The 21,030-nt window shown below is 32.7% G+C and overlaps 9 protein-coding genes and 1 pseudogene across 10 annotated transcripts; 3 read left to right on the plus strand and 7 right to left on the minus strand.

Moving 5' to 3' along the window:
- Positions 1 to 1,382: 1,382 nt before the first annotated feature.
- LOC124825803 (transcription initiation factor TFIID subunit 14b) lies at positions 1,383 to 4,748 on the minus strand. 2 transcript variants are annotated; one of them, XM_088109009.1, is made up of 7 exons: positions 4,546 to 4,686; positions 4,338 to 4,390; positions 4,133 to 4,221; positions 3,811 to 4,032; positions 3,115 to 3,302; positions 2,913 to 3,034; positions 1,383 to 1,746 (listed from the first exon to the last, which is right to left on the minus strand). In XM_088109009.1, the coding sequence occupies exons 2-7, from the start codon at positions 4,353 to 4,355 to the stop codon at positions 1,660 to 1,662; spliced, it is 726 nt and encodes a 241-aa protein (XP_087965135.1). In that variant the 5' UTR covers positions 4,356 to 4,390; positions 4,546 to 4,686; the 3' UTR covers positions 1,383 to 1,659. The 2 variants fall into 2 exon arrangements, with proteins under 2 accessions (XP_087965135.1, XP_047154472.1); XM_047298516.2 differs by lacking the exon at positions 4,338 to 4,390 and having other exon boundaries at positions 4,546 to 4,748.
- Positions 4,749 to 5,840: 1,092 nt separating this feature from the next.
- On the minus strand, positions 5,841 to 6,582 carry LOC148201835 (auxin-induced protein 10A5-like). Its single transcript, XM_088109010.1, has one exon. It carries the CDS (start codon positions 6,265 to 6,267, stop codon positions 5,986 to 5,988), a length of 282 nt encoding a protein of 93 aa, XP_087965136.1. The 5' UTR covers positions 6,268 to 6,582; the 3' UTR covers positions 5,841 to 5,985.
- Positions 6,583 to 7,039: 457 nt separating this feature from the next.
- LOC124825806 (auxin-induced protein 15A-like) lies at positions 7,040 to 7,615 on the plus strand. The gene has a single exon (XM_047298519.2). It carries the CDS (start codon positions 7,174 to 7,176, stop codon positions 7,444 to 7,446), a length of 273 nt encoding a protein of 90 aa, XP_047154475.1. The 5' UTR covers positions 7,040 to 7,173; the 3' UTR covers positions 7,447 to 7,615.
- An 890-nt stretch (positions 7,616 to 8,505) lies between these two features.
- Positions 8,506 to 9,270, minus strand: LOC124825808 (auxin-induced protein 10A5-like). Its single transcript, XM_047298521.2, has one exon. It carries the CDS (start codon positions 8,942 to 8,944, stop codon positions 8,669 to 8,671), a length of 276 nt encoding a protein of 91 aa, XP_047154477.1. The 5' UTR covers positions 8,945 to 9,270; the 3' UTR covers positions 8,506 to 8,668.
- Positions 9,271 to 9,613: 343 nt separating this feature from the next.
- Positions 9,614 to 10,403, plus strand: LOC124825807 (auxin-induced protein 15A). The gene has a single exon (XM_047298520.2). The coding sequence runs from the start codon at positions 9,956 to 9,958 to the stop codon at positions 10,232 to 10,234; it is 279 nt and encodes a 92-aa protein (XP_047154476.2). The 5' UTR covers positions 9,614 to 9,955; the 3' UTR covers positions 10,235 to 10,403.
- A 360-nt stretch (positions 10,404 to 10,763) lies between these two features.
- LOC148201836 (auxin-induced protein 15A-like) lies at positions 10,764 to 11,399 on the minus strand (annotated as a pseudogene).
- Positions 11,400 to 14,432: 3,033 nt separating this feature from the next.
- LOC148201837 (auxin-induced protein 6B-like) lies at positions 14,433 to 14,957 on the minus strand. The gene has a single exon (XM_088109170.1). The coding sequence runs from the start codon at positions 14,861 to 14,863 to the stop codon at positions 14,585 to 14,587; it is 279 nt and encodes a 92-aa protein (XP_087965296.1). The 5' UTR covers positions 14,864 to 14,957; the 3' UTR covers positions 14,433 to 14,584.
- A 1,313-nt stretch (positions 14,958 to 16,270) lies between these two features.
- On the minus strand, positions 16,271 to 16,927 carry LOC124825809 (auxin-induced protein X10A-like). Its single transcript, XM_047298523.2, has one exon. It carries the CDS (start codon positions 16,663 to 16,665, stop codon positions 16,387 to 16,389), a length of 279 nt encoding a protein of 92 aa, XP_047154479.1. The 5' UTR covers positions 16,666 to 16,927; the 3' UTR covers positions 16,271 to 16,386.
- A 1,908-nt stretch (positions 16,928 to 18,835) lies between these two features.
- LOC148201838 (auxin-induced protein 6B-like) lies at positions 18,836 to 19,380 on the minus strand. Its single transcript, XM_088109266.1, has one exon. The coding sequence runs from the start codon at positions 19,273 to 19,275 to the stop codon at positions 18,997 to 18,999; it is 279 nt and encodes a 92-aa protein (XP_087965392.1). The 5' UTR covers positions 19,276 to 19,380; the 3' UTR covers positions 18,836 to 18,996.
- A 567-nt stretch (positions 19,381 to 19,947) lies between these two features.
- LOC148201839 (auxin-induced protein 15A-like) lies at positions 19,948 to 20,467 on the plus strand. Its single transcript, XM_088109188.1, has one exon. It carries the CDS (start codon positions 20,054 to 20,056, stop codon positions 20,330 to 20,332), a length of 279 nt encoding a protein of 92 aa, XP_087965314.1. The 5' UTR covers positions 19,948 to 20,053; the 3' UTR covers positions 20,333 to 20,467.
- Positions 20,468 to 21,030: the final 563 nt, after the last annotated feature.

A 21,030-nucleotide genomic window follows, 5' to 3' on the forward strand; every position in this document is an offset into this window, starting at 1 on the left:
AATTTTAGAAATACATGAATTTAGTTCTTTTAATTAAATTGTGTTAAATTTATTTAATATTTTAAACGTGTTTCATGATAATATTTGAGTTGTTTATTCCGTTTGAAACATCAAACAAATTTAACAAAATTTGGTTAAAAGGACTAAATCCATATAATTTTGAAAGACTAAATTAATTCAAAATTTGAAAGACAGACTAATTCCAATTTTCAGTTAAAGTTAAGGAAGAAAAATATATTTAATTTTTATTTTTTTATTATCTTTTATTATATGTTTTTCTTTGCAAATATAAAAGTTCACTTTGTTTTAAGATCATTTTATTATTGTAATAGATTATGAAATGATAATTATTGGCGTGAATTTTTTTTCTTAAATTATTATCTGTACTGTTGAACGTACCAAAGGGCATTCCTTGGCTAACAATAGCATGCATTACTTTGTTGTACCAATGTACCTGCAAACTACCTACTTGGTAATTTTTGGTCTGGTGATTGTACCTGCTCAAAAGAACATGAATGTGGGAACCTGACTTAGAACTACAAAACCCACCAAAATAAAACAGCTGGAAGATGGATTTTCCCATTAACGGCAAGCCCTAAGGTCTAGTCGTACCATATTACCCACCCAAACCCACTCAAATGTATGTATGTTATGCCAGCCTTTGAAGGGACCCTACCTTCCCTCAATATCCACTTCAATGCATTGCCATTTCAAAACATTTAGTATAATGTTTTCCTCCTATAACTCAAACCTACACTATTTTCATCATTCCACTTACTCAACACCTCCACCACTAATCTATTCACTCTTTAACATGTGCCTATTTCAACACCTTTTCATACCTTCCGAAAAACTGGGTTTTCAACAACTAGGGTTTCAGTAGGCTATCATGGAGCTTGTCCCCATGTTCAATTTGCCCATTCTGAACTCAAATATTCTTAGTTATTAGTTCTGCTTTCAATAATTATGAAAAATTAATCAATAAGTATGATTGAAGGCATAATACTACTCCATGATTTTGTTTGAGATTCAAATTAAAATAAATGTTTGTTATCTTTTACAAGATTCAATTCATTACTCTCTCTCTTTTATTAATTGTTTTTCAACTAAGATATTGCTGATGAAACAAAAGGGAGGTTATATTATGCTCTGACACAAAGAAGGTATTGCTGATAATAATTTTAAAACATATAATTACTTTATCACAAATAAAATTTAATGGATATCCATCAAATCTATTACCGAATAGTAGGATTCTGTCAAGTCAAGTTTAAAAATATATTTGACAAACTTATTAAGAAATGCTTAATTGAATTGCTTATTTGATCTTGTCATTAATTGCTGTCAACATGATATATCTATTTTTTTTTATTCAGATGATATATCTAAATTTATAGGTATATTGAATATACGTTATAATAAATGAGAAATACTACATTTTCTAATCTTTTATGGTTAAATCATACACATTTGGCCGCTTCTGTTTATTGGCAGAGGTACACTACTCTAAAATTACAACATCGTTGACAAAAAAAAAAAAAACGAAACAAGTTACAATACAATTGAAGAAACAACTAGCTGATTAGAAGCACACAATCATCCCATTCTTCTGCTCCTTCAGTCATTACAAAAAGAGCCACCAAAATCCTAATTGTACATCTACTGGTCAGAAGAAGATTTAAACTGATGATGCTGTCCATCTATCAAGTTTATCTGTCGTCTGAGTTTAGCAATATGTGCTTGAACCTGAATTTGGAAGCACAATATGAGTTTAGTCACAATTTTCTTACTACTTTAAGATGATTGAACAATCAAAATCTACAAGAAAAGTTAAAACATGCTCATAATTAACCAACAAGAAAAAAAAGATTCAACCACATCTTTCTCAGGTCCCCCTTGTGACTCACTACCATAGATATACAAGTAACAAGTTAATCAACAGCTTATGAAGTGCATACAAGGAAAGGGACTGTAATACAGACTTCAATTCAACACACTGACAAAGGTCAGTGATTTGGAAAAAAAAAAGTTCTTCTAACAAGTGCGCTCTCAAATTATATACTTTAGTCCTGTCATGTTTATTATTATAAGATTACTCTATGATGTTCATTCTAAATATTCATGCCCCACATAGAAAATGATTAGAACATATAGAACCCACATATGTTGATGATAATGGATTGTTAATTAAATCGTTAAATGATGAACAAGTAGGAGTGATGGAACATGATAGCGATTGAATAAAACTAGAATAATGTTAATCAGCATATAGACCATCGTATCTGTCTTCTGTCCCCTCCCCTCCTCCTTCCCTTCGGTTGGCTTTGAATTAAATTATTTAATTACAACCCGGAATCCCATACAAGCACATATCAGTACATACAACAATGTAAATTAGGAAAAACATTTCTTCTTTCTATTCTAATACTTCAAAGGCACAGTTATTTTGAGTTCAACTAATCCAAAAAAAGGGCCGTAAACATCATACAAACAAAATAAACTCCCAAGCATAGATCATTAGTTTAAGTCTCTTGATGGATGAATCTGAAGTACATGTTCTGAAAAGCAGAAAATTTTCAGGAAAAGAAATCTACAAAAATCCTCATACATATTCCTTTTTTTGATCAAACATGAACCTTGCATCAAGATCATAAATCATGATGCTACTGCTATAACATTTCTCTATACAGAACTATCAGGTGTATCCATAATTTGGATTGCTAAGGTTTTTTACTATATACAAGTGACCAAGTATGATGCAAACTTTCTACTTTGTAACATGTAAGCGATGCTTGCTGTCACGGCTCATTTTAATCCATGACTATACCATTAAGGCATCAACAATCGACAATCGATTTGACATCCAAAAATATTACATACTTTAAATATGATAAAATTATTGTCATACATACCTGCTGTCGAGCTGCCGCAAGCTGTAAGAGCTCATCTGCTTCTGAGAAATTCGTGAACCATTGACTTAAAGAATGATCTTTAGTATCACCTTTCCTCCTTTTACTTGCATCCTCAACAGGTACTGCATTTACAAGTTCTTTCAACTCAAGCATGGAAACAGGAGAGCTGCAGATAACAGGGGGTAATTGCTACACAACATACCAGGAGGAGGCAATGTAAGCCCAGCAGGTAATCTTGGTAAGTTCACAGCTGGATGACTCTGCAAACGAGCTAAAAAGGCCTCCGAAGGATCAGGGAAAACTATCTCATCATAAAACTCCACAACAACAGGCTTCTTTGCAGACATGGAACTGTTTTCATCCTCTGGATACAACTTCAAGTGATGATATCTGTATATATATCACTCTTCAATAGAATACAAGGTTCAGAAATTATTTTTACATTCACATAAAATAGTTTTCAATCTGCATGACTAATAACAAAGGAAACGGGGGGTTGTATTGTCATCTAGTATATGGTTAGATAATATTCAAGCACTTGGGCTATATATAACAGCACACTATTACCAAACTTTGCAGTTAGCAAAATAGATGTTATTTATATAGTCATCCAAGCTTATCATTGATAATAATGAAGCACTCCAGCCATATTGCTCTATCTATCTAACTAAACTTAGCAGGGAATAGAGCTGCACTCTTGCAGAATTTCAGAAGCATAAGCAAGTTGTAGACGGTTGAAACATGCCAGAAAATAGTAGACATTTTGCATACCATAAAAAATTTCAAGCATACTTGAACCTCAACACTGAACTAAGAAATCGGAGCATCAATAATATTTTTTTTTTTCCTGGAAGCAGGCTACAGGAAACTAAATTCAAAGCAGTAACCAACAACTCACAAGTTCAAAGGCTTGTCACAAACATCACTGTGAAAATAAAGTGTGATGGCAACTTCAAATTCCCCCCATCCTGCCTCTGAGAGTTCAAAAGGCGGTGACTCCACAACACGGGTGGGATTATTGAAACTAGAGTGCAACTGAAAAACAACACGTTTTATTATCGCCCCAAGATCCTCATTGGTTGCTCCACGAACATATACTGTCCATTTATGCGACTGATACCTTACATAACATAAACATGGCGACTTTCTCAGCTTTAAAATCCATTTTAGTGACTTCAAGCAAAACATTATATCAGGTAGAGGCAATGTAGGATACTTACTCGCTAGCCTTTTTCCCAAGCCAAAATGCTATGTTTCCATACACTATTGGAACGCTTATTTCCACATCTTTGAGTTTCTTACCCAGGTTCTACACAAAACCCATAAATGGTTATACTTTTAGAATGATCAATACAAAGAACCTATTTAGTAAAACATACAGAGGAATTTGTTTTGACTTTGTATCATATGATATTCTAAAATCACATTTGCTGTTCTGAACATTGACTTTAAGATCCTTGTAGTGTGCTATATAATAGCTGCAAATCAAAGTTTCGAATTTGAATCAATGACGGAAACAAGGTGTTATCTTTACGCAGTCCCAAAGGCGCAGGATTTGTGGGAAATCGCTATTTTGGCGATTTGGAAAACGAGGTTGCTGGTTTTATCCGAATTCGAATCGAAACAAGGTTACCTTCTTATCGTTGTCATCAGATTTGCCCATTTTGGTTCGCTGGGATTTGGGGGTAGGACCACTTAATTCTGGCTGATCTTGACCGTGCTTTTTCGAAGATGAGCTGATGGTCATAACAATCAACGACCTCGTCTCAAAAGTAGAAGCTCAATCTGAGCATCTAGTTTTAGGGTTCGTATGCTCCTCTGCCAAAATTGTGAAGCACTATCGTGGCTTTTACGACGTCGTTTCTGAGTCAGTAGAACCACCTACGGAGCCCAACCCAATACCATCGTGGGCATAAGTTTTTTTTCATATGTAGATCTATTCAGGGATTACAATTTCCACCTTTGCTTCCTGCACCCCCAGAATTTATTCTTACATCTCTTAATTTTTTAAAATAACCATTTTATCTTTCCTAAAGTAATTTCTGAATTAAATATTTCTGAAATTTTGTAGAGAAAGTTTTCTGAAATTTTCAAAATATGATTTTTGAAACGAGATTTATGAAATATATTTCTAGAGTGTATGAAATTTATTTTGAAACAAACTTTTTATAATAAGATTTTCAGAGTAAGCTTTCCAGAATGTATACAAAATCTTTCAGAACAAGTTTTGTGAAATAATTTTTTCAGAATAAATTTTCCTAAACATATGAAATACGTTCTAGAAATAACTTTCCTGAATAAACTTTTTTTCTGCATTCTCTTCTTTCCTTTTCTTTACTACGACGATTATGGAAGTACTCTGATACAGTAATATTAATATTTAGTCTTTTTCTGTTAGTGTAAGGATATAATAAAGAAAAATATTTTTAGTCTTTTTTTATACTATATGGTGCAGCTAATAATTATTATGAAGGTGGTGCAAGCAGCTTACATGATTTTTCCTGCACAACACTATATGTGATAAACAAAAATATCATTTCGTACAATGAATACAGAGGATAAATAATGTTTCGAAATGCATAATTAAAAAAATATAAAATATATTTGGAATTATTCAATTCAGAATAAGTCAATAACCTTTTGAATGATTGTTGCATAGTAATAGTAAAATACACTTTAGATTTTGAAATTCTTTTAAGGGTCAAAAATAAATTTTTAAGTCTAATTTAATTCCAATAGATTTTTGTTAGTTATATATTTTAAATTGATTTTATTTTTAATCATGTTAAATTTTTAATATCTCTAATAAAATAAGTGCAAATAATAACTATTAAAAGCTAATATCCTGATATATATATGGACTGAAATTTGATAATGGTACTGTTGTATATATATTGGAGTTCATTGTGATTTGGTGAAAGCTAAAAGTGATCAAACAATGTTCTGTGTTGCACCTTAATTCAAGCAACATGTTTCAAGTATACAAGATAACAAAACTGAAATCTTTGCATAAAAGAAAGTCCCTTCTGTACAAATATGCCTCATCTGATCTATCTGTCTCCAATTGCTTGTTTTACAAATCATTCAAGCAAGAGGTAACGTTTAGGAACTCATCCTCCTGACATGGAATTGTGAGACCACCTGTTGGATGATCATACCCAAATTCTTCTTCTGTCCGACTCAGTAATTCTTGAAATGAAGGTTGGTTCAAGTATGATACAGGAATCACAAACCGCTTCAATTTGTCTCCAACATAGACTGCAAGATAGCCTCTAGGTACCTCACCACCCTTGGAGACTGCTTGGGTTGTCGAAAATGATGTCCATCTAATAATACCTGCTATGCGGAAACCCATTGTTGATTGCTCCACACGACAAACTGATGCCAAAGAAATATTGTAAGAAAGGAATATCTGAAATCTGGTGTTTGAGGACTGAATGACTTGTGTTGTTTGAAAACTGGAAAGCTGTTTTATATATAGCTGCCAATGGCCTAAGCAATCCAATAGCACAATGAATGATTTTTGGAGGAGCTATGATGTAGTCGACCGAGAGACAAGGGATCACATGGTATTGTCTCAGAGATATTGGCCAACAGAATTACAGGTGAAACCTAATGCTAGTTCATTCATTGTGCTGTAGCTATTTCAAGGATCGACAAGCTGTAGACATCTCACGTGTTTCTTTAAATAAATGACAACGCCATTGATATATGTTCTATCTACCAACTGATATCAGAGTCTAAGTAAGCAACTTGTAAACCATGAGAGGTCTCAATCGGAATTGGAGGCAAGAACAGAACTGAAATTGAATACATGATCTTGAGTTACTAGGAACCACACTTTTTTGTGTACGTTAAATTTAAAACAACACCATGTGAACTTTCATACATGAAGTTTGCGGTCCCCTCCACCCCAAATAAGTGTCAATATAATTCTGTAATGGGGTAATTGATGCAGAAGGTTGGCTTGTATTATATGTCATAACATGTTACTATGATTCATGGGAGAGTCCTGTCAAGACATTGCCATATGACCTTGTCTCTCAGTTGGTCCCATGACTACTATCTCATAACCTTCCTTCACCAATAATTCAAGTATCCTACTTACCCATTCTTTTATCTATATATTCATGGTTGAAAGCATGCTAGAACCAACACCTACCCTTTACTTTCTGAAGCATTCTAAATTCACAAGCTCAAACTTTCAACAAGTGTCTTTTAGACCATTTTCTACTGAAGTCCCTGAAAACACAAAACAACAATGGGTTTTCGTCTACCTGGTATTAGAAGGGCATCTGCAAATCAAGCATCTTCAAAAGCTGTGGAGGTGCCAAAGGGCTATCTTGCAGTCTATGTTGGAGAAAAAATGAAGCGGTTTGTGATTCCAATATCATACTTGACCCAACCTTCGTTCCAGGACTTGTTGAGTCAAGCTGAGGAAGAGTTTGGATATGATCATCCAATGGGTGGTCTTACAATTCCCTGCAGTGAAGATTTCTTCCAAGAAATAACTTCACGATTGAATAAGCTATAAATTTGTACTGTAGAAGACAGACGTAGATTTGTAGATACATTTTGTACAATAGGCACCTGTCGAATTGTTTGGATCCCCTTTTTGAGAAATATGAGAAATGAAAGATCATTAGAAGGACAAGTTTGTTCCATTTTTGTTTAATGAAAATGAATTCAACAATTTAGTCTCTCCTCTGTATATTTTGTTCTTTAGTTACTTTTACAACTTTAACTTCATCCTGGATGATCAGGGTTGCTATAAGAAATTAGTAACTTGGTTGTCCTGATAAATTTGAACGTATGAATATTGAATAAAAAAATTCATACAAATAAAAACTAATTGATACATCATTGTATTTCTTTTGGAGATATGATATATTATTTGTATTATAAGTAAATATTATATCTATCGCTGAATAACATAATAAAGGATATACAAATTTATGTGATTTTTTATAATATATGATTATAAAGATAGTATGAACCTATTCAACTGTTTGGGTTAATATTTTGTGTCTAAGTGTGACGGGTCTAAGTGTCTACAGAAGTATGAAAGAGCAATCAATGAACAGACATTTGGTTTTACATGATCAAATCTCCTTTGATTAAGTAGTTACTTCATTGGCTATTCATTTCGGGAAGTGGGTTTTGCACTCTGATACAATTTGATCTTAGGATCATGGAGAAATATTTCATATTTGAAACGAAGTTAATCACTATTAAAAGGTGAAAACCTGATAAGCACAATCTAAAATTAAATAATTGTAGTATTGTGTATATCATGGTTCGTTTAGACAGTCATCATGTGGCACTTCAACCAGGAACTAAATGAGCCTTAAGTTGAAAATTCTAGCCACAAACTGTTTCAGGACAAATGTATTGTGGCTTCCTTGTTTGGCTCAAGGATGAGTATTGAAATTGAAACAGGAAACAGTAACAACCAATATGAAGTTTTGTTAATATGTCCAATAGAGCTTCTCTACTTAATCTATAGTAATATATGCTGTTAGCCTGTTGTATATCAGAAGAATTTTCATAATCACATTAAAATTCATTGGTATGTGGGGGAAAGAAAAAGGTGTTTAAACAATATCTAGTTCTGTATTCTCATTATGGAACTTGTTTCTATTTCCAATGGATTTACTCAAGAAAAGAAAATGAAAAATATTTGCAATAAAAGGAAGTGCCTTCTATACAAATTTGCCTCATCTAATCTACTAACTCTCCAATAGCATGATTTAATGCTAATTCAAATGAGAGATAACGTTTATGAACTCCTCCTCCTTGCATGGAATTGTGAGACCTCCAGTTGGATGATCATATCCAAATTCTTCTTCTGACTGACTTAGCAATTGTTGAAACGAAGATTGATTCAAATATGATACAGGAATCATGAACCGCCTCATCTTATCTCCAACATAGACTGCAAGGTAGCCTTTTGGGACTTCAAGTCCCTTGCGAGTTGTTTTTGCAGTAGAAAATGATGCTTGTCTAATGATAGCTGGAATGCGGAAACCCATTGTTTTTGTTGATCCACAAAGAAATAATATGCTGAAGTAATGTCAAAAGACTTGTATGAGTATGAGAAATAACTACTTCAATTCTGATGCTTGAGGATGCAAGAAATAGTGTATATATAGTCCCTAATGGGAACTCTTCAACTGCAATCTAATTCCACAATGAATGATTGACAAGGACTTGATGGGGTCAAGGGAAGGACAGGGGATCACATGGTATTGTCTTAGAGACCTCTTTCATGGATAAGTTGTAGGGCATAACCCCACATCACTACCTTCTGATATAATGGCCAACAGAATTTCCCACTTGAAACTAAATGCGTCTGCAAAGCTGAAATCTATCTACATCAATGATTTATAGACATGTAGTAGACATACTTTAGACATCTCACATGTTTCTTTAAATAAGATTATAGTGCTGTTGATATATATGTATATATATATATATATATATATATATATATATATATATATATATATCTACCATGTACCAACTAATATCAGGGTGACATAAGCAACCTGTAAATGTTGAGGCTTGAGCTAGCTCTGAATCAGTGGAGATAAGAAGATATCCAACATAGAACATATGATCATGAGAGACACTGTGAACCACATATTTTATGTATGCCAAATTATAAGCAACACAGCATGAATTGTGCATCAATGATGTTTTCGCCCCCCAACAGCCTCAATAAGTGTGACATATGACATGATTCAATTAATCTTTCTTTCATGGATACATGTTATGTTGATTCTTAGTATAAATCCTCAAAGACAACACCATATTCCTTGTCTCTTATTTGGCCCCATTACTTCTATCTCACACCCTTCCTTCAACAATAATTCATGTGTCAAGTGGTTTCTTACATATCCTTCTATCTATATATATTCAAGGCTACAAGCATTTAGGACTCAAATTATTCACTTCTCAAAGCATTCAAAGATTCAAAAGCTTGTTTTGAAGACTTTTCTCAAACCATTCTCTTCTCAAGTTTCTAACACATCAATACAGATATGGGTTTTCGTTTACCTGGTATCAAAAAGGTATTATTTGCAGCCAATCAAGCATCTTCAAAAGCAGCGGATGCACCAAAGGGCTACCTTGCAGTCTATGTTGGAGAGAAAATGAAGCGGTTCATGATCCCTGTGTCTTACTTGAACGAACCTTCATTCCAGGATTTGCTGAGTCAAGTTGAGGAAGAGTATGGCTATGAGCATCCTATGGGTGGCCTCACAATTCCTTGCAGCGAAGATGTCTTCCAACATATCACTGCTTGCTTAAATGGACAATGAATCTTACAACTTCGGAGGCTAACACACTAGAATTGACAATTTTGTAAATTAGGCATCTTCTCAACTTGTACAGAGCTCCCTTTCTCAAGAAATAGGGAAATGAAAAATCATCAGATTGAAAAAAACACAATTTTTTATGCTTATCGAGAATGGATTTATTGTTGAAGCATCTTCTCTGCATTTTATGTTTGTTTGTTACTTTCTTCATTTCCCGTTACAATCACACTTGATTGCTACAGAGAAAAAGAAACTAGACTTCATTTTAGCAAGTTTAAAAGCAAGAACAGAACACATAATTCCTAACTAGGGCAAGGGAAATTTATATATACACACATATATATAATTGTTAATCTGTTTCTTTTTCATAGATATATGTTCCTTTTAATTTGGGGTGCTTGTATAAACGGATTAACCTTTTCGTAATAGGATATGATTATTCCATGGATAGATTATAGATTGAGTGGGTAGTAAATGTTAAACTCTAGCAGACTGACATAGATCAGTATAGAAATTTTGTAACACAGGCATCTTAAGTTGTAAAATTATCCCTTCCTAAAGAAATTGGGGCATTACCATTAATTAGACTGAAAAAAATTCCTCAACAAAAGATCTTACAGTAAACTAATCATCGAAATTAGTAACATTCATTCCTGCATATATTTTGCAAAATTGGTTGTTCAAACTAAATACTAATCCATGTCAGTATCTTTGTCCACAACTATTCAAGAGATAGCTGACATGATATTTAAGAAGAGATCTTCTCTGCAAGGAATTGTAAGGCCTCCCATGGGATGATGGTATCCAAATTCTTCTACCGTTAAGCTTAGCAAGTCCTGAAATGAAGGTTGGTTACCGCTTCATTTTTTCTCCAACATACACTGCAAAATACCCTTTTGGGACCACTTTACCATTTGAAGCTGCTTGTCTTGCTCTTCTAATACCATGTAAATTGAAACCCATGGTTTCTCTTGATTTTTACTCAGACACAACTACAGAATGATTTTCAAGAACTTGTCTGACACAGAAATACTTCAAGCTTGATACTTTAGCTGAGAGTGCAATAATGAGTATATATAGTGCCTGTGTAGACAACATTGAATTGAATGGTTAATGGACTATGTGAGGGACAAGGTTTCATGAAACATGTGTTGTTGTCTTATAGGTCATCATCAATATTTACTAAAGATTGTAGAGCTCATGACCTACTTTGTACACAGTTATTTATTAAAAATGAAAGAGATTTGTGCAGAGAGAAATCCAATGATTTTAGCCAATGTAATGCTGAGACATCTCACATATTCACTTTCTCATACAAATCCCTTGGTCATTTCATGGATTAGTCAAAATAAAGTATGCATCGTTACAATGGTTTTATGACAGCTAAAAGAAAATGACTTCCACTCTTAATAATTATCGTTGCATTAGCTGTCTCCAATCAAAATCAATGCAATTCTTATCATAACAGCTTTCTCTGCTCACCCTTGTCAAGGATACGGAAAGTACAATACAATATATAATTTAAGGATTGGTCCATATTGATATTTATAATTATTATTATTAATTATAGAGTAATTTTGAACCAATTACAGAATGACACATAGATAATATTAAAATGTTGTCAAAAAAATGTTATCAATTAATGAAGATTGAAACATTGTTATAAGGTGAGATCTAGAGAGATGAAAACCGGACCGAGAAGGAACGAATTTTATTATCCATTTTTATGTCAGAAGTAAAAGTTCATCCTATTCCCATCCTTATACTTAAGGAAATATTGTCTCATCCCAGTTTCACCGGACAATGGATATCATTTCTTTAATATTTTAATATTAATTAATTAATTACTATAAAAAATAAAATCAGGACAAAGAAAACATGAAATTATCAAATATTTATTATAAAAATATAATTTTTCATTTTTTTAATGTCAAATATTAGAAAGAAAATAATAATTATATAAATTTTAAATCAAAATACCAAATAACAATTATACAAAAGTAAAATAATTATATAAAATATTACTCAATTATAAATAAATAAAATATCATGATAATCAAAATATCAATTAATTTTACAACTTTGGTGAAAGAAAGTTAATAGAGTTATAAAATATTTTTAAAAGATTATAAAAAAAAATATTCAAGTTCAAAAGTATTTCAAATGTTTCTATACTTTTTTTCTCTCTAAATTATAATAAACTATCTTTTTTAAAAACTAATTAATAAATATTATAATTCACCATTTAAATGAAATTGCACAGAGAAAAATTACTAAATTAATAATAATTTAAATTTAGACAATTTTTTTTATCTTTTCATCATCTGATTTCATAAAAATAATATTAAATTATTATATTATAATAAATGAAACACCTTTACATAACTATTATGTTAAAATTACATTTACGAGAATGAATTAGAAAATTAAAACAATTATATAAAAAATTACTAAAACAATATTTTAAATGATAAAAGATAAAAAACAAATAAAATTGTTACATGTACAAGTGATAAAGTTGTGCCTTAAAAGCAATTTGATACACATTGAAGTTGTTAAAAGAAATGTATATATATGATAAGAAAAAAAAACCTTGGATACATGATTTTTTTTTTCCAGATGTTAAATTAGTCAAACCGTTAAAAAATAATAAAAATTATTTTAACAAAACAAAATGTTTTTTAAATGAAATAAAAATTAAATATAAAAAGACAAGATTTTGTATTAGAGAGTAAACTTTATACGTTGAGAATCAAATATTTTCATGTGAACAAAATAAATAATGAATAAATATAGTAGAAATCATGAAGATCTAAAAAGTATTTGATTCACTGAAATTTGTTAATACACCGTTTGAATATAATCTTTAAAAAAATGTATAATCAATATAGTTATAAGAGGGAAAATACATTGGAGAAACGATATATCTAGTCTTCATACCCATTGAAAAAAATTAAATATTAAGAACTATATATGTACTCAATCAATGCGGATATCCCATTAAACTAAGAACGAATTTGGACAAAATCTATATAGATGGATTTATTTGTCATTCCTAATCTAAAGTTGACAAATCAATGGATTCAAATTGCCTAAAAAATAAGTTGGATCATACGAAAATTTTTTTCTATTGACAACTCAATTTTTACATTCTTCAATTGAGTCTTTGTTATTTATTTTTCTATTAATCGGTATTATCTTGTTCTGTCATGTTGCTTACTTATTTCCATGTATTAAGACTCGTGAATGTTAAGTTATTTGGATAATATAAAAATAATAATGCAACTAATATAAAATAACAAGTGATTTTCTATTATTGGAAACATAATAACTTTATCCAACGCTTTAGATGTTATCTAACATCAATTGACCATTTTAGCTTTCAATGAAAACTGTGTTGGATAACTTTTCCAACACATTACATGTTATCCAAAATGTTTTCAATGTTTGATAACATTGACACATTTTCAATGAAAAAAATGAACTTCGCTTCGCTTTGTGTTTGTGTTTGTGTTTATGTATGTGTGTATCTGTTTCCATGGGTGTTTATGTTTGTATGTATGTGTGTCTGAGTGTGTATGTGTGTGTCTTGTTGTATCTGTGTGTTTGTCTATGTATGTATGTATCTATGTGTGTTTATGTCTGTGTGTATAAAAATGATTTTTGGTCTAACATAGGATCGGATCATTATTGTTTTTGCCTATTTAAAATCTAGGTCAGGTTTGTACCAATTTTTCTTGTGGTGCTTACCTTTTGAATTTAAACAGAGTAACTTATAAAAAAAAAACACTACAAAACACAATATTAGTTAAATATTTCCAAGTTTTGAAATCGAGCTAGAGATGCTCCAACCATAACTACATACACTGTTAGCAAACACTCATTAGTTGAGTCGTTCACTTCTTTTTCATTGGAATCATAGAATTTGATCTGTCATAAATTGTAACACATTTATAAGCGGAGTATCTCTGTCTCAAATACTCGCATATCATGATGTTCTTCCATATTGTTACCGGTGCCTTTAATTCCTATTTTTTCTTCAAGGGTTGTCAGCTTTATAAATGAAAACTGTTCTTCCTTAATCTCCTTTTACCATAGGATTAAGAAAAAAGCTTTCAATTTTTCTTTTATAAAGAATTTAAGACATCCAACATATTTTTTTCAACATAAATGAAGAGAAAGTGTGAGACCAAGGTTCATGTACCAAATATCTCATTCAAATGAACATTTTTATACAATTGCTCAAGATAACAAAAATGAGAGAGAGAACATCTTTTCAAGACAAGAAACTTTGATACAAAAATGTGTCAAAATTAGTCTACATCGATCTAATTCAGTTTCATCTCCATAGGATTAACACCTATTCAAGCGAGAAGTGGTATTTAAGAACACATCTTCTCTGCAAGGAATTGTGAGACCACCCATTGGATGGTGATACCCGAATTCTTCCTCAGCTTGACTCAACAAATCTTGAAATGAAGGTTGGTTCAAATATGATACAGGGATCACAAACCGTTTCATTTTCTCTCCAACATAGACCGCAAGGTAGCCCTTTGGCACATCCAAGACTTTTGAAGATCCTTGTATCGCAGCCAGGGTTGCCTTTCTGATACCAGGTAACCGAAAACCCATTCTTATGATACTTTGGAAGAGAAAGTTGAGAAAAGATAGTTGTAAATAAGATGCTAGTTTTTGATGTTCAAATGCTGTAGGTTGTGACTTATTTTTTGTTGCTCTATATGCTTGCAGCCATCAATATATATATATATATATATATATATATAGAGAGAGAGAGATGAAAAGTTTGTAAGAATCGTTTGATACTTGAATGAGTGAGGGGAAAATGCTGCCAATCATGGGACCAACAGGGAGACAAGGACATATGGTGTGTCCATGAAGGATTTTCTCAGTGATCAATATGACATGTTATAGAAGATAGTACAAGTCTCATGTTTCAAACAGAATCCAATTGAAATAAAGTGGATGTATGATCTCTCGCTATTGTTGCCATATAATTCATCAGCCAAAATGTATCATCCACCTGTGCTTCAACATCAATCCACGTGAACAAAACATGGCTAAAGCATGTTTGCAAAAATATGGAATATGGATTAATGCATAAATAGACCTTACACACTTGTATCCTACTTTATGCTTAACATACCGAAGACAGTACCACATGATATTTCGTATGTTACACACTCCTGGCTTTAGCAGTCACTTTTTCTCCATTTTCTGGAGAATCTTAAGCTATACATACACTAACTGACTACCCTTTTGCCTTCTCTAACTTGTAACAATCATCACCAAATGTTTGAGTAACAATGACAATTAATTGAATTTCTAATTGTTTCTTTTTGTCCATAACTATGTTCTCTTCTCCTCCAATTATGGTAGACAGTATTTAAAGGTTGCTTGCTGTTATGTTAAAATAAAAGAGGACTCTAAGAGAAGCATCAATTTATTTGTGACAGGTTTGAACTTTTTTTAAGTTTTATACACTTACAGAAGTAAAATTAAAATTCTTGGCCCGAATCGTATATGAGGTTCACCCCTGCCAACTGTCAAAGGCTTGCTATAATGGACTTAATACATGAAGGTTTATTGTTTCCACTAATTTCATTGTGAAGCACCCATGGCTAAACAAATTTTATATTTATTTGACATACTTTTTAAGTTTATCTATATTAAGATTTAGCCATAATTCATCACTTTAAGTTTACCAGAAATAATTGATCAATGCATTATTTACAAGATTTCTGGGCTTACGATGAACAACTGAAAGCAAATTAGAGATGGTTCACACAGATAGACTTCTATTTTTCGTATTTGACCTTTTCTCTTCATTTTCTTTTACATCAATCATTTAATTTAAAGCTTATCTTATAAATTTGTTGACTATACATTTATTTCAGTTTGATACATTAATAGTTATTTGATTTAAATAAATCTATTTAACTTTTTAGTGAATTAATTTCTTATGCAGATTGATAAACGAACTCAAAATGTGAGAAAAAGGTTAATGTAAGAAACTTCTCATTCGGATGAATATATCTGTACTCTTTGCTATTAAGATAACAAAACTGTTGGAAAGAAACTGTTACAAAAATGGATCAAGTTTAGTCTACATCTATGTCTGTTTCATCATCATGGAACTAGCACCTATTCAAGCGAGAGGTGGTATCTAAGAATACATCTTCTCTGCAAGGAATTGTGAGACCACCCATTGGATGGTTATACCCAAATTCTTCCTCAGCTTGACTCAACAAATCTTGAAAAGAAGGTTGGTTCAAATATGATACAGGGATGAAGAACCTCTTCATTTTCTCTCCAACATAGACTGGAAGGTAGCCCTTTGGCACATCCATGGCTTTTGAAGATGCTTGAATAGCTGTAAGAGACATCTTTCTGATACCAGCTAAACGAAAACCCATTATGTTTTGATACTTTTGACGAGGAAGATGTGAAAAAAAAGGTTGTAAGTAAGACACTAGTGTTTGAAGTTCAAAGGCTTTAGGTTGTGAATGATTTTTTTGTTGTCCTAAAATGCTTGCAGCGATGAATATATATATAGATATGATGAAGGTTTCTGTAGGATATCGTTGGCTACTTGAATGATTGAGAGAAGAGCTATGAGATAAGAGTCATGGGACCAACAGGGAGAGAAGGGCATATGGTCTTGAAAGGCTTTCTGAGGGATCAATGTGACATGTTACTTCAAAGTGAATCCCCTTGAAATAAAGTGAATCAACCTTTCAAATTGTATGATCTCTTGCTATTTGTGGCCTTATAATTCATCAGCTCGAATATACCATCCAACTGTTCTTCAAGATCAGGCCACGTGAACAAAACATGCCCAAAGCATGTTTCCAAAAATATGGAATACCAATTAATGCATGAGGAGACCTTAGGTTATCAATTAGGCACGACTCATTTGGTTACAGGCCATGCATGTGAAGGCATTATGTTGGCCATCGTTTGCTAGGTGGGGTTACCTACTTTATGCTTGATAGAAGTACTGAAGATGCCACCATGTGATATCTCATATTTACACCCTCCTTTTCCTTAAATTGTCCTTTTCTCAAAAACTTTGGTTTCTAGAGAATCTTAAAATCTTAAAAACTATATATAGACCATCCTTTGCTTTCACACGCAACACAAGCAATTGGCATCCTCAAGCATAAAAAATTAGGTTCATTCTTTGCAAATTTGACGTTATTTTCTTTGTTAAAACAAGCACAAAATATGTTTTTTCATTTACATAGGCATTATTCACAGCTAGCCAAGCACCTCTAAAAGAACAAAAGTACTATCCTGCAGTATATGTCAGAGAGAAGGAAAAGCAGTTTCATGATTTTCATATCAACTTGAACCAACCTTCATTCCTATACCTACTGGGTCAAGCCAAGGAAGAGTTTGGACATGATCATCCCATAGGTGGCCTCACAATTCCTTGTAGCGAAATGTCCTCAAGTGTACAACTTCTGGCATGAAGGGACAAATCTCATACTTTTAGGAAACTGACACAGATTTGTAGAGCCATTTTGTACAATTGGCAACTTCTCTAACTTCTAACAATTATTACCATTTTTTGAGTAATGGAAACAAATTGAGTATCTAAGTGTTTCTGTTTACCGATAGCTATGTTCTGTTCTCCTGCAATTAAAATGTAGACAGTATTAGAAGGAAGAGCTAATATTTGTTTGGGACAATTTTAAAAGAATTTAAGTTCTATACACACATTCGGATCATACACGAGATTTCACTCATGTCAACTGCTGAAACAGTTAAAATGAGTTTAATATGAAGGATTATTGTTGCCATTAATTTCAATGGACAACATCCATAGCTAAAAAAATTCACATTCATTTGACGTATGGTTTGTTTATCTATATAAAGATTGTTGTATGAAGATCACATAATCTCAATTTGGTAAGAAAAAGAGATCTCCTATTCTGGTTGTTTGATCAGTTAAATAGAAATCACAGAAGGAAGAAAAAGTGGTCCAATGATTATATGAATACAGATACTTTTCTATTTTCCTTCAAAATAACAGGGTAATATCTTGCAGTGTATGTTGGGGAGAAAAAGAAGCGATTTTTAATCCCCTTTCCGTACTTGAACCGACCTATATTCCAAGACTTATTGAGTCAAGCCGAAAAAGAGTTTGGATATCATCATCCCATGGGTAGCCTAACAATTCCTTGCAGTGATGATGTCTTCAAACATATAACTCACTGCTTGAATGAACAATGAATTTCGCACTTTAGGATATCGACATACATCTGTAGAGACATTTTTGTACAATAGGCTTCTTCTCTATCAAATAAAAATCATGAAATTTTGAGCAACGATGATGATTCCAATTGCTAACTCTTTTGTTTATCATTACAATGTTCACTTCTTCTCCCTGCAATTAGAATGGTAGACAATACTAGAAGGTTGTATGTTCCAACAAAAAGACTTGATTATTCTAACAAATTCCTCAACCTAACAAACCCAGATCTGCACAATCAGGGCAGGGCAGAGCAGAGAAATGTATGAGGGATGGATTTTTAACTATTTCTTATTCAGTAATTATGTAGATCAGATTCATAGCAAATGTGAGAAAAAACTTCGTGGAGATAACTTATCATTCAGATTAAATTTCATTTAAAAATTCAGACATCAAACATGGAGAGGGAAATAATCTCAAGGTAAGAAACTATGATACAAAAATGTGTCAAGTATATGTCTACATCTAAGTTAGTTCCATCTTCATGCAGTTAGCAGCTATCGAAGCGAGAAGTGATATCTAAGAACACATCTTCTCCACAAGGAATTGTGAGACCACCAGTTGGATGGTCATAGCCAAATTCTTCCTCAGCTTGACTCAACAGATCCTGAAATGAAGGTTGGTTCAAGTATGACACAGGGATCATAAACCGCTTCCTTTGATCTCCAACATAGACTGCAATGTAACCCCTTGGCACATCCACAACTTTTGAAGATGCTTGGATTGCTCGAAGAGATGCCTTTCTGATACCAGGTAAACGAAAACCCATATTTTATATGATGATACTTGGGAAGAGAAAGTTGAGAAAAGAGTTGTAAATAAGATGCTTGTTTTTGGAGCTAAAATACTTTAGAATGTGAACGATTTTGGATATCCTAAATGCTTGCAGACATGAATATATATAGATGAAAATTTTGTAGGATATCATCGGTTACATGAATGATTGAGGGTGGAGGCTTTGAGATAAGAGTTATGGGACCGACAGGATGGAAAGGGCATATGGTGTTGCCTTAGAAGTGTTTCTTAGAGATTAATGGGAGATGTTATAGTCGATAGTACACTATCTCAAGCCAATCCACTTGAAATAGAGTAGACGTATGATTTCAAATCTCATGAATATAATGGTCTATCATATCTCACTGTCCTTTGGCTCATAATTTGATCTATCCAGCTGTAAATCAACATTAGGTAACGTGAAGAAAACATGTTCAGAGCATGTTTGCCAAAACGTGGAATACGAATTAATCCATGAACAGGATTGGGACTTCACTTAGCCACGTCTCATTGGGAACATGTGGAGGCTTAATGTTGCTCGTTGCAGAACAAGGTGGGGTTACGTAATGCACCCTACTTTATTCTTGATAGAAGTACTGTAGACAATACCATGCAATATCTCATCTTTGCGCTCTCCTTCTTTTAACATCTATATATACACTATCCTATACCTTCAAAAAACAACACAAGGCTTTGGAATCCTCTCAAGCATTAAAATTTGGGTTCATTCTCTGTAAATTTGAGATTGATATCTTCTTCAGTCAAGCTCAAAAATGGGTTTCCGTTTACCTACCATTCGAAGGGCATCATCCACAGCAAGACAAACAACTTCAAAATCTCAAGACATACCGAAGGGCTATTTTGCAGTTTATGTTGGAGAAAAACAAAATCGGTTTGTGATTCCCATCTCTTACTTGAACCAACCTTCATTCCAAGACTTACTGAGTCATGCAGAGGAAGAGTTTGGATATGATCATCCCATGGGAGGCCTAACAATTCCATGCAGTGAAGATGTCTTTCAACATACAATTTCTTGCTTCAAGGGACAATAGATCTCACTTTAGGAGACTCACACAGATTAATTAGAGACATTTTGTACTGTAGGCATCTTCTCGAATTCTAACTATTTTTGCCAAATTTTGGGTAATGATGATGAATTCAAATTTTTCTATCTATTTTTCTCTTTCGATGTTTACTTATCACAGCACTTACAATGGTATACAGCACTAAAAAGACTCGACTATTCTCAAATTTCACAGCATAAATAAGAAACCCAAGTGCTCGGCAATCAGGGCAAGGCAGGGAAGGGGAAGAGATGTTAGTATTTTGAAAGGGGGAAAATGAGAAGAATCAATTTCTTTAGAAGGAGTTTCAGAGGTTTTTTTTTATAGATCTGGTGGATTTTTCCCCAACCAAGACAGTTATAATGGACTTAAAGTTAAGTTGAATTCATTCGAATGGATAACATCCATTGTCATAGAAATTTCATATGAATTTGATGTAATGATTATCTATATATAATTATTCTATGAACATAATTTGCATTTTGTAAGAGGATAAGATTGCTTCTTTTGGTTGTTTGGATTGATAAACAAACATTACAGGAAAAAAGAAAAAAAACCAGAGAAATTACTTCATTCCATCCATCACCATGCGATTCCACCCACTTAAAAGTCCTCATGGGGAAACACCACTTTTTATTCCGTTTTCTTTTCTCAATGTTACCCAATAAAAAAGTAGGGCAATTTCT

The sequence above is a fragment of the Vigna umbellata genome, chromosome 3, assembly GCF_029865625.1.
Source record: "Vigna umbellata cultivar VRB3 chromosome 3, Vumbellata_1.0, whole genome shotgun sequence".
Lineage (NCBI taxonomy): Eukaryota > Viridiplantae > Streptophyta > Magnoliopsida > Fabales > Fabaceae > Vigna > Vigna umbellata.